At 68.2% G+C, this 12,685-nt stretch overlaps 1 protein-coding gene across 2 annotated transcripts in view; it reads right to left on the bottom strand.

The window, feature by feature from the left end:
- The window catches only part of RARA (retinoic acid receptor alpha), a 64,269-nt gene that overhangs the window by 29,574 nt on the left and 22,010 nt on the right, over window positions 1-12,685 (bottom strand). For both annotated transcript variants that reach the window (XM_054014311.1, XM_054014310.1), the window contains exon 2: window positions 8,009-8,455. In XM_054014311.1, the coding sequence (XP_053870286.1) occupies window positions 8,009-8,186 (178 nt within the window). In that variant the 5' untranslated portion in view covers window positions 8,187-8,455. The remainder of the gene's footprint in view (window positions 1-8,008; window positions 8,456-12,685) is intronic.

Raw genomic sequence — 12,685 nt, 5'->3', positions numbered from 1 at the left:
TGAGTTCTGGGCTGGTTCTTTAGGTGGTGCCAGCAAGGCCAGGCTCGGAGATCAGCTCCAGACTAAGTCACGCAGAGGCGCTGGCATGGCAGGTCGGCACTTGGGCCGCCCCCATGGTGACATGGGCCTGGGCTGTTCCCTCGGGGAAGGGACCCGATGGCTGATGGGGCCGCAGCCCCGTCCAGCCTGCCTGTGTCGGGTCCCGCCATGGCTGGGAGCATGGTACGGAGGGGAACCGATCACCTGGATAGCCGCTACCTGCCTGCGTGCCCCCCCCCCCATCGTCACCCTCAGAGATTCCTCCAGGCTGGGGTCTGTGGGGTCTTCCAGCCCACATCCAGCCCACCCCACACCGGCTACGATGGGACGGGGGGACATTTCAAACACAGCGGCTTCATGGTATCTTCCCCCCCCCCCCCCCCCACACACACACACACACACCCCGCATGAGCCTGGCCTGGGGTAATTTAAATAAACCACTAAACAAACACACAGGGCTCCCTCAGCCCTAATTTATGGGGCTCCCAACATCCCCTGAAAGACACCAGCGCCTGAACCCCAAAGGTGATACCTCTCCCTGGCCTCTTCCCAAAATCACCACACTTAGCGGGGGTCCCCCCATAATCACAGCCACGTGCACATGGGAAGGGAAACTGAGGCACAGAGCAGGGAAACAATTGGCCCATGGTCACCCAACAGGTCAGTGTCCTGGCTCCCCGCCCCATGCCCTGCCCAGGGACCAGCGCAGCCCCCCCCCACAGGGTGCCCAGCGGTCCGGGGGGCCGGCACTCCCTGGGATGAGCAGATAGCCTCAGCCAAGGCCACAGGGAGGGATGGGGGGCAAACGACCTGAACCCGCCCTATAAACAGAGGGGGAATGTCAACTGATTTTGCTAAGACCCATCTAATGATGGGGGGGGTCATTTAGGGGATGGACTACAGAACCCAGCATGCACTGCTCCCCCCCACATCCTGGCCCAGTGCATGCTGGGAGCTGTAGTCTTGGCAGCCAGCCCCAAGCTGGGAGCACTGGTGGATGTGGTGCCATAAGGAGCGCCGGAGCAGGCCGAGCACCTGAACACAGAGCTCCGCAGCGCCTGGGGCCCATGCAATGGAGGGCTGCCCCATAGCCAGAGGGGCTGGAGGATAGCCCCTGGATCCCCCCAGGGGACATTTAAACCTGTCCGTCCCCACCAAGCCCATGGCTGTCCCCAGCGGGTCTAGCCAGCAGGTTGCACCATGAAGCCACCAGATGCACAGGGCCTGGGGACCACAACAGCTCCTCCCACGGGACCAGGCTGCCCCAGCCCATCTTGCCCTGGGGTGGGAGGGGATGGGGCTACAGAGATGAGTGCTCCCCCTCCCCGCAGGAGGGGCAGGACCCCACCCCCTCCCCCTCCGCAAGGGTTCAGCTCGAACGCTGCTGAACGCGGCAGACGTGCCATCGGGTCACTCGTGGGCAGGGCGGGTGGAGCCAGTGGGGGTGATGGGGGCTGGCGCTGGCTGGGACCACCGAGCAGTTAAAGGGTTTCAGCTCCCCCCAAAGGCGGGAGTGTGGGGGGCACCAGAGCCTCGGCACTGGCCGGCAGCACCAGCCCAGACAAAGGTCAGGGAACATTTCCATCCGGCTGTCGGCTCGCATTAAGGAGAGGAGAGCCCCCCCGCCAGGGCACAGGGCTGGGGGCCAGTAGGGGAGGTCAGGCCCCAGCTCTACCACCCTCCATGGGGCCTCAGACACGTTATCTCCCTGCTGGTGCCTCAGTTTCCCTGCTAGGAAGCTGTAAATGTTCCATCCCCCCCCGCCAGGCAGGACAAAGTGCTCATGTCCCTTCCTGGGACATCCGGGTGGCCACAGGCCAGCTTCGCCCTCGCACAACGCCCGGGCAGACGGCCCCGCCCCACCCCTTCCCTTCATGAGAAACCCACAACACCGCAAGCTCTTGCGGCAACCGGCTTGGGGGGGAGGGTGGGGGAGAGACTCCGTCCAGGGCGGGCAGCAGACAGCTCCAGGCCTCGGGGAAGGCAGCTCTTGGCTGGGCACTGCCGGGGTGGGGGGGTCCCCCCCCAGCTCTGTGCAACCCAGGCTCAGTTCCCTTTTTCTGGGGGCCACTTACGAAATTGCAGAAACCAGGTCACAGGAACCTGCCAACGCCCCTGCCTGGGAGCAGCCCGGGCAGGAGGTTCCCAGAGTGGCAGGAGATGCTGGGGGCCTCTGCCCTGCCCCCTGCGACACGGCGCCCCCTACAGCATGACACCCCCTTACTGAGCCCCTCACAGTACAGCCCCCCCGCCCCACAGCCCCCGGATTGTCCTGGCCGTATCCTCAGAGCCCTGGGGCAATCGGCCCAAAGGTCTCATGCAGGCCGGGGGCTCGGCTCGACTCCCCCCTCTGCCAGGTGGGCTGGTCACAGCCATTGGGACCAGGGGCCAGGACTCCTGGGTTCTACTCCCAGGTCTGTCACCCACTGCCTGTGTGACCTTGGGCAAGTCCCTGCCCCCTCTGTGCCTCAGTTTCCCCCCCAAGGGGTGGCGGAGAGTGCCAGGTGGGGCGGGAGCTTCGGGAGCTGTGTCAGGCCCCCGGGGACAGAAACTGGGCTGGATTTCGGTGCCTGTCCCATCCAGCCGGAGACGGAGCTGCTCGCTCTGGGGCAGGGGTCAGCCCGGGATCCCTGGAGGCAGGTGGGGCAGGGAGTGGCCGGCCATGGGGGGAGGGGGGGGTTTACGAGTCACTGCCGTCAGCCTCCCGTCCCCCGGGCCAGGCTGGCATGCAGCCAGCGGGCCCCCCCCCCGGGGCGCTGGCAGGAGGCAGCGGGGAGCGATATGGCTGGAATCCGATTTCCTGCCCCGTCACTCAGAGCGGGGACAAAGAGCCCTGAGACCCCCCAGGCCGGATCCGGTGCCGGCAGCTCCCCCCGGCCCTGAAAGGGTCATGGAGACAACACAACACACCCCCCACCCCCGACACACTGATATCGATACGCCAGCGGCTGAGCCAGGCAAAAAGCTTAGCCGGGGGGCCCCTCGCTCTGACACAAGGGGGGGCCGCGGCCCCCAGCTCAGCCAGGGCAGAGGGGTCGGAGCTGGGGGCTTTGAGCTGAACTGTGCCCAGCCCAGCGGGGCTGATGCCAGGCTCCAGGGACAGGAGGGGCTCAGGGAAGCTGTGGGGGGGGAAGGGGAGGCAGCTCTGTCACCCGCCAAGCCAGCGGCAGCTGCAGCACATCTGGCCCAGCTGGGCCGCGGGGGAACGACCCCGCACCCACCCGGAACAGGAACACAGGATGTGCAGGGTCATGTTAGGGCTTATATCAGTGGGGGGACGAGGGGGAAACAAAGGGACAGCTGCTTAACCCCCCCCACCACCTCCCTGCTCCAGGGGGAGAGCAGTGGCTAGGCCACACGAGGCTGGCACAACGCCCCAGACCTGGGCACGAGGGAGAGGGTTAAGACCCAGGAATGGGAGGCAGGAGTCCTGGATTCCCACCCCGCTGGAGAGTGCCACATGGGGGCAGCATGTGCTCCGCCTACAAAATAGCGTAGGTCCTACATAAACAGGGATCCTCCCTCCCCACCAAGCTTCCTTGGCAACCAAGTATTTTGTCACCCAGAGACAGGGCCTGTGAGTCATCCACAGGGTAAATATACAAAGGATTGGGGGGGGGGGGGGAGAGAAACTGAGGCATGGCGTGTGAAAGGGACTTGACCAAGGTCACAGGGCAGGTAGTGGCAGAGCCAGGGACAGAACCCAGGAGCCCTGACTCCCAGCCTCCCACAAAACCACAGGAGCCCACGGTGTCTGGCCTGCTCTACACGGGGTAGGGCCCTTCTTTCAGGGGGACCAGAGCACCTGCCCAGCCCGGGAACCTCCCCCAAGCTCCAGGAGCCCCAAGGTTACAAGCCACTTGCAGCTTTCAGCTAAACAAAGCCCAGCAGTGCCCAGCCCTCGGGTGCCAGGGGAGCCCGGCGCCAGAGGCCAAGGACCCAGGAGCAGCCGCGCCAAGAGACACATACAGAAAAGGGGCTTCACCCCTGCACCCCATAGATGCCCACCCGGCCGAACGTAGGGGGACACGGAGGCAGCTGGCATCGCCGATAGTGGCCCGCCACCCAGGGCCTTGGCTCGGCGCCAAGCCTGCGTGGGACACCGCGGCACTGCCCACGGCCCCAGGTGGCCTGTTTAAAGGAACTGCATGAAATATTCAGCCATCCCTTTCAGAGGCACATTAATAGTGCAGGGCCTGTGCGGGGGGGTTATGTTCGGAGACCTCCCCCCGAGCCCCATGGTGCCCATGCTGCCAGGAGCCCCACCCCCAGCCCGAGCAAGCAGCCCCCCTCCCCCCAGCACCTTCCAACAGCTCCTGTGCCCACAAATGAACTCCCAGGGTCATGGGAAAAGCCCCAGCCCCCCCTCCCCCCAGCACCAGAGCAGGGCCCTGCGCCTGCACCCCCAGGCGCCACATTCATCGCCCACAAAGCTCCTGCCCCGGCCTTAGGGTGGGGGGGCAGCGTGTCGCCCCCTGCCTGCACCTCTGCTCACTGCCCCCCCCCAGAGTACTGCCTAAAGCACGTTAGGTTGTGGGGGCACCAACAGGGGAAACTGAGGCACAGAGCAGGGCAGCAGAGCTGGGACTAGGATCCAGGAGTCCTGCCCCCCCCCCGACCCACGAGCAGGCTGGGCGCTGGCCCGGGAGCGAGGGGAGGCAGCCGCGCTTGAGTTCGGACCCCCCCGGCGGGGCCGGGTGATGAACGAGCCTGTCAGGGCCAATCGCAGCCGCAGCCGAGCGGCCGAGTCCATTTGTCACTTTCCCTGAGCCGGAGCCCGAACAAAGGGCCCATTAATAACCTGGCCAGGCCCGGGGCGCCGGAATTTCGCCTCCGTTCCCCGCCCCGCCAAGCCCCTCGGTCGACCCCCCTCCCCGCCGCTGGCTCCCCAGACACACACCCCCCCCCGACCTGGCAATGGGGGAGGGGTATCGTTCGGGGCAGTCGAGAGAGCTGGGGTCAAAGCCGGGCCCAAGAGGAGAATGGGGGTGAGGGGACCCAGCACGGGGGAGGGGCGCCTCCAGGGGAACAGCAGGGCTGTGAAAGAGGGAAGAGTCCTGCAGGTCGGGAGTGAGGGGCACCGGCAGAGCTGGGGGGGCAGGGGCACGGACCCCAGTGCTGGCATAGCAGGGGCTGCGGGTCGGGAGTGAGGGGCACCGGCAGAGCTGCGGGGGGGGGGGGGGAGGAGCGGAGCCCAGCGCTGGTGTAGCAGGGGCTGCGGGTCGGGAGTGAGGGGCACCGGCAGAGCTGCGGGGGGGGGGAGGGGGGCTCTGCCGTGACTAAGCCAGGGAGCTGGGGCCTGAGCCCCCAGGATCTGGCCCCCCAGGGAAGTGGGGCATGGGGGACAGAGACTAGCAGGACTCCTTTGCAAGAGCTCAGACGATGGATGGGGAAACTGAGGCAGAGGTCTCCCATTCCATAGCAGAGTGGGGAACAGGACCCAGGAAGGGGGACCTGGCTGGGGGAGGTGCAGGCAGGAAGGGAACACAGCTCCCCCCCCCCCCCCCCAGCTGGGTGTGCCGGGCTCACTGCGGGGCCGTGCTAATTCCCTAACCAAAGCCAGCTGGGCGGCTGCCGGGCGCAGTTCTCGACTTGCCGCCAGTGGCTCCAATTAACACCCCCGCCCACGCCGCAGGCAGGGAGCACCCCCAGGCCGGCCGGGGGCTGACAGTGCCCAACCCCTGCCGATAGCCTGGGGAGCACCCCACAGCCCAGGGGAGGGGGCCTGGAGGTCTGCAGGGGGTGAAGCTCCGGCTGCTCTGGCAGGGAAAACACTTTAGCAGATTCCCCCCCCAGCCCCCAGGGGCTGAGCTCAGAGAGCCCCCGGCGGGGGGCTGGGTACGCCCCCCCCCCCCCCCGGACAGGGCAGCGCTCGCAGGACGGGAGATTTGTTTACCCTTCGGTCCCCACTGAGAGGCTATTTATAAACCCACTCCAGGCGGGCGCTGCCCGGAGCTGGATCACGAGGCACCGACGTGCCAAGGGGCCCCACTGCCGCCACCTCCTGCCCCCGGGCAGCCGAGTCACGGGCCGGGCGGTGCCAACGCCTGGCACGGTGCCAACGCCCGGGCGGGGACTGACAGAGACCTAACCAGGCGCCCCCGCCCCATGGAGCGCCCCGCCCCACAGTGCCGCCCCAGCCCTCCTCCCTGCCCAGTGCCCCACGGAGCCACCTCCACCCCACAGAGCCGCCCCAGAGCCACCCCCGGCACCCCTGCCCCACGGAGCTGACCCAGCTCTCCCCCCGCCCCACCGCAGGGTCCCGGCCCCACGGAGCCACCCCAGAGCCGCCCCCCGCCCCACGGAGCCGACCCAGCCCTCCTCCCTGCCCAGTGCCCCACGGAGCCGCCCCAGAGCCACCCCCCACGGAGCTGACCCAAGACCCCAGACCGCATGGCGCCGCTCACCCCACAGAGCTGACCCAGGGCCTCCCCCGCCCCACGGAGCTGACCCTGTCCCCCCGCCTTGTCTGTAACAGTGGCCAGTATCAGATGCTCAAAGGAAGGTGCATGAAACCTCGCAGGGTTGATTGGGGTTAACCGATTCAACCCCCGACACCCCGATTCAAGGGTCTTTACAGCCCCCCCTACTCCCACTGGTACTGCTCCGCTCCTCAGAGTGGTCTGGGCCGTCCCCTCCACTCAGGGGGTCCTGCTGCTCTGGGGGTGGGGGGCAGACACGGATTGGAGCCGGGTTAATGCCAGCCCCCCAGCGGGCACCGGCTCCTCATCCAGACTCTGCTCTGACCAGCCCCCCCGAGCACCCGGTCCCCCCGCTCTGCTCCCCAAGCATCTGAGGCAGGGTCTGTCTCTGACCAGGCAGCACCTGATGCCAGCTGGCACCTCCTGGCACTGCCACGGGGCTGTAGATGGCTCGAGCTGGCACCCCGGCCCAGGCGCTTGCCCACCTCAGCTGCTGGCAGAGCCGACACCAGGATACCCCTTAATTTCAAAAGAGCAGCCTGGCGCGCTGCCCCCCAGCACCAGCCGCAACGTCAACGCACCAGGGTCCTCGCACAGCTGGGGGCGGCGAACGTCAGAGCTCGGGGCCCTGACAGCAGCCCACCAGCGCCCGCCCTGTGGGGTACTCAGCCGGGGGGGGGCACCGGAGTGGCTGGCGCAGGTGGATATGGCCTGGCTGCAGGATGGGCCCTGTGCTCCCAGCCAGGCACCTGGCCCCCAGCTCCTCCCCAGACACAGCAGCTGGGGGACAGGGGGGGGACAGGGGACAATGCCCACCCCCAAGCACCAGCCAGCCAATCGGCAGCTGGGCCCCAAGCTGGCTTTGCTGCTCTGAGCCCCCATTGGCCAGCAGGGACCTGACATCACAGCCAGGGGTAGCTGAAGGGTCCCTTTAACCCTCTGAGCACCAGAAGGGAGTGAAGGAGGGGGAGGGGGCAGCATGTGCCAGGCTGGGAAGGGGGTGGGGGGGGTGGGGCCACAAAGAGGTGTGTCCCCAGCTCGCAGCTGGAGCCCGGGCCTGGAGCCAGCCCCGGCAGCGTTTCCTGGTGCTGAACACAACAATTTCCCCTCCCCTAAAGGGGCCAAGACAAGGGGGCAGAGCGACCCAGAGTCCCCCTTCCCCCAGCCTTCAGCCCAGCCTCCCGCGATCACAGCCCTCACAAACCAGCACCCACTCATCAGCAAATGGGGAAACTGAGGCACAGAGAGGGGAAGGAACGCGCCCTAGACACATGGCCAGCAGAACCAGTCGGACCCAGGAGTCCAGGCTCCCAGCCCCCCTGCTCACAGTCAGACGACATCGCTCTGCCCACCGGCCAGACGCAGCCCGAAGGTGCCGGGGGGGGGGGGGGGGGGGGCTATGCAGGTGGCGGGGGCACCGCTGGATTTTGCAAACCAGCATCAACACACCAGCAGCTCCAAGCGCGTCAGGGCAGCTGCGCCTGGCGTTCGCTGGGGCAACAGAGGGGCAGGCGGGGCAGAGGGCATGACCCGGGCGTGGTACTCACTGGCTGGTGAGGGGGTGCTGTATCCACTCACGGGCAGCTGGTGCTGCATGCCTGCCAACGCGCCCGGCGGCGAGAGGCCCCCAATCATGTGCGGGAAGAAGAAGGCGTAATGGGGCACCGGGTACCCATTGAGGTGCCCACCCCCAGGCGTGGGGCAGGAGCTGCTGTTGCTGGCCATGGCACGGATGCACAGTCCTGGGAGAGTCACATGTGGGCAGGTCACAGCGCCACGGGCAGCTCCATGGGGCCGCCCCGGGGAACAGGGCCTTGCTGCCTCCCCGGGACGCGGCGCTCTGCGGGGCTAGGCCAGCGCCCACCGGGGCCCAGGTGCCAGGGCAGCCTCTCCACCCCTTCCGCGGGGCCTCTCCGGCTGCAGGCAGGTCCTGGCACCGGCGGGCAGGCGAGCAGCGTCCTCTTGGCGGCTCCTGGCCTGCGTCGGCGCTGTAGCTGCAAGGGAAGCAGAGACAAAAGGGAGCTGGTTAGCGAGGGGGCACCTGACGCCTGGGCGAGGGCTGAGGTGGTGCAGGAATCCAGCCTGATACACGGCCGCAGGACGCCTGGGTTCCAGCCCCGGCTCCCAGGCAACACCCCCCCGCCCCCATTCCTCGGTTCCCCCACTGCAGATACGGACGCGAAGCACCATGTGAATGAAAACTATCAGTATCGCAGGCCGGAGATCACAGGTGCCTCAGGCCTGGCCCAGGAGATGGAACAGGGATACCGGGGGGAGGGATCTGGGGCAACAGAACGGGGGTCCAGGGGGTTAAGAAAGAGACACACCCCCTAAAGCCAGGTCAGCGCCCAGAGGCCAGCCTGCCCCAGCCAGCACTGAACAGGAGCATGGGGGGAGGGGGTGGAACCAGGACACCTGGGTCCCACCCTCAGGTCTGTGGCTGGCTGCCAGCCTTGCCCCTCCCCCAGCCTCCGGAGCCCTTTGGTCCCAGCGCTAAGGGACAAAGGTACAGAGCTGCCAGCCGATGGGGGGGGGGGGGCACCCCTTCAGGGCAGCACCTGCCCCATGCACAGAGCTGCTGCCCTCAGGCCATGGCCCAGCCCCACGCTGACCAGCACCGGCTGCCCCATCACTGCGCTAACCACACCCTAGGCAGGGCATCCGGTGACCACGCAGTCCGGGCCCACGGGCTCCTCTTCCGGGTCCCCCAGGGCGCCCCCCAGCCCTGACCCTCAGGCCTCCTCCTCCCCCAGAGCCTCTCGACCCCAACCCACAGCCCCGCGGGGCGCTCCCCCGGCTCTGACCCACGGCCCCGCTGCTGGGCACAGGGCTCTCCGGGGCGGGCGCTGGCCTGGCAGTGGGTGGGTGGCTACACTCAGCCCCACCTGGCCCGATGGGCTCTGCCCACCCAGCAAAGACAGGCACATCCTGCCCAGGCCCCGGGCACTCGGCCGCAGCCGCCCCAGCACAGGGGGCTGGGCGGGGGCTGTTTATATTTTCTGGTGCCAAGTGCTGCCGGGCACTGCGCCAGGCTCAGCCGGAGCCGGACTCCCCCCACGCTGATCAGGCCCCCTGCACAGGGCCTGCCAGGGACCCCCAGGCTCCAGGCAGCCATTCCCGCCAAGCATTCCTCCTCCACCCCCCCAGTGCACACCGGCGCACCCCCTGCGTGGGACCAGAGCACGTCAGTGACAGAACCCAGGAGTCCTGGCTCCCAGGCCGCCCCCCAAGCCTGCCCCAGTGAGCGCCGACTCCTGGGCCAGCCCTGGCTCACCGCTGTGACCACTAGGACACGCTCCCTCGAGAGCCAGGCGAGGGGCAGAGCCGTGGGCTGGGGGAGGGGAGCCCACAGCTGGGGTCAGGGGCCAGAGACTTTTCCTCCAATCCCATGACAGGGCCTGGCCGGGACCCGCCGCTTCCTGGAATCCAGAGCCGGGTGCCAGGAGCCACGGCCAAGTCCCAGCCTGAGAAACCCCTCAGCCGGCCCCGGACTGCCCAGGTCCCGCCAGCTCTGCCCCCAGGCGCTGGGGAGCCAGGCTCAGGGGACAGCAGGAGGGCACCCCTGCGCCAAGGGGCATGTGCCTCCGGAGCCCTGCCCCCCCGCTTCCTACCACTCTGGTTCTGGGAGGCGAGGGCCCTGGAGCAGCCAGAGACATCTGTGCCCACAGGAACAGACCCTGGCACTACCTGCTCCCCCCCACTCCAGGGACAAAGACCCTCCAGCAGCCCAGAGCTAGCAGTGTGGCTGTGGCAGAAGAGAGGGGGGCGGCTGCGGCCCCCCAGAACCCCACGCCCCGGCTGTTGCAAGATCCCAGCGCTGGCTCCACAGCGGGTCGCTGGCCCCTGGAACTCCCTGCCACAGGAAGCTGAACAAGAGCAAAGCGGGCTGGGCATGTATTTCCTGGCAGGGATGTTAACCCTTCGCTGCAGGCTGCCCGGAGCAGACCACCCCACCCCTGCTCCGCCCAGGTCTCCCACTTTCCTCTGCAGCGGCCGGCACCGGGCATGGGGCTGAGCCAGCCTGGTTCCTCCGATGGGCCCAGGCCAGGGACACCCCACGTTGTCTGGGGCAGAACCCAGGTACCCCACCAGAGCAGCACCCCCGTGCCCACCCCACGGGTCTGGATGGGCACAGCAAGCACCCGACGCCCCCTGAGAGACAGGGGGTCAGAAATACACCCCCAGCCTGCCTCCTGCAATCCCTTCCTCTGCCCCCTTGGAGGGGCACAGAACATGCCAACCCGGGGGAACCTTGGCATGATGGAACACGCCCACCCCACGCGCCACTGGCCCAGCCAGCAGGGGGGGCGTTCTAAGGGGGGGAGGGCAGGGCCCAGCAGGGACCCAGGACAGCCCCACGCCGACCTGCCTGGCACAGGAACTGTTGAGAGGGGACCCCATGGCGCTGCCCCAAGTGTGAGACCCGGGGGAGGGGGGGAAACTGGGCAGAGCCAGGAGTCCTGGCTCCCAGCCTGGTGTCCTAGCCCCGGGCCCCCCAAAGCGAGTCTGAGACCTGTTAGCCCCAGGACACCTGCTGCCACCCCAATGGGGCAGCGCCCTGCCATGCCAGTCGCTGCTTTGCCCACCTTCCCGGGGTGCCCCAGCGCAGACGCAGGCTGGCAGATGGGTCCGTCGCCCCCGGATGTGACACACGCCCCACACGGCAGGAAGGCAGCCCCATGTGACAGGGCGGGCCTGCATGGGAGTAGCCGGGGGGGCACCGAGCTAGGCCAGCGCCCAGCGGCTGGGACGGCAGCTGCGAATCCTGGAGGTTCTTCTGACCGCACACTTCCCGTCACGCCTGCGACCGCAGCTTCCCCTTCGCCGCTCTCGGTTCCCGGCCAGGGCAGAGCCCGGGCGGCTCGCGGGCAGTGGGGCTGGACACCCCGGTGCAGGCTGGGAAAGGAGGCACTTAGCCCAACACCCCCCCACCACCAGCTGTTTATGGCTCCGTTGCCATGGTAGCCCCCCCCCCCGCCCGGGATGGGATGGCAGCAAGGCAGGAAGCGCCCCGACAATCTGAGGTGCGGTCACAGCCTGCGGCTTCCTCCCTGCGCTCGGCTGTGCCAGCCTCACACGCATGGAGAGGTGCCACCCAGCCAGGGGCAGAACGGGGGCTGCAGGTCGGGACTGAGGGGCACCAGCCGACCGGGCAAACCACAGCAGCTGAGACCCCTCCAGTCCCAGGGGCTGTGGCCCCCGGAGCCTCACGCTGGGCTGGGGCGGTGGTGGGGGGAGGAGAAGGGGGACAGCACCCCGAGCAGCCTCCAGGCTCTGAGTCACCCGCCCATTTGTCACATCCGACAGGGATGAATCACCCCAACGGGCCCCGGGCAGCGGCCCCAATGAACCCCCTATGGCATTGCCAGGGCAGGGAGCCAGCCGCCCCCGCCCATTCAATCCAACCTGGTCACGAGGCCCCCACCCCAGCAGTCAACCAGCAGCTGGCACAGAGACACCCGCCAACCCCCGCCCAAAGAGAGGGGGGGAAATCCTGCCCCAGGCCGGACCCCAGCCGCCGGCACCCTGGAGCATCGCCTGCTGGAGGGGCGGGGGGGTGGGGAGGACGTGCTAGCAGCAACTGGGACGTGGGGGCTGCTCCCCTAGCAGGCCCAGAGCCAGCCTGGCACGGTGCCAAGGCACCCCACCCCCCAGCACAGACCCTGCCCCCGCAAAATGAAATTCCACCTGTCCCCGGCTCCAGTTACCGCCAGGAACGCGCCCCCCGCCCAGCGCCCCTCCCCCCGCCCAGCGCCCCATTCTTCTCCAGCAACAGGTGCTGGCCCCGCCAGCAGCTACAGCCACTGCTCCGGGAAGAGGAACCGCGTGGGGCCAGCCAGAGCTCCCGGTCTTGGCTCGGCTGGCAGGGGCTGCGGGTCGGGAGTGAGGGGCACCGGAGAGCTGGGGGGCCCAGGGCTGGGCTAGCAGGGGCTGCGGGTCAGGACTGAGGGGCACCAGCGAGCTGGGGGGCCCAGTGAGGGGGGGGGCCCAGCCCTGTAGCTGCCCCTTCTCACCTTGGAATCACTGGTGTGGGCTCCCGATGGGAGAGTTACACACACACACACACACACACACACACACACACACACACACACGCCCCCAGGCTCAGCGCTGCAGTGCTGGGTCGCCCCGGCCAGGTTTACTGCCCTCACAAGCCCAGCGCCCCGAGCTGCCCCCAGACGAGGTTGGGGGCTGGACCGTGGGGACCGTTCCCTGCGTGGCTG

Source organism: Malaclemys terrapin, chromosome 25, assembly GCF_027887155.1.
Source record: "Malaclemys terrapin pileata isolate rMalTer1 chromosome 25, rMalTer1.hap1, whole genome shotgun sequence".
NCBI lineage: Eukaryota > Metazoa > Chordata > Testudines > Emydidae > Malaclemys > Malaclemys terrapin.
The sequence above is the reverse complement of the archived record's forward strand: the minus strand, read 5'-3'. Positions and strand labels throughout refer to the sequence as shown.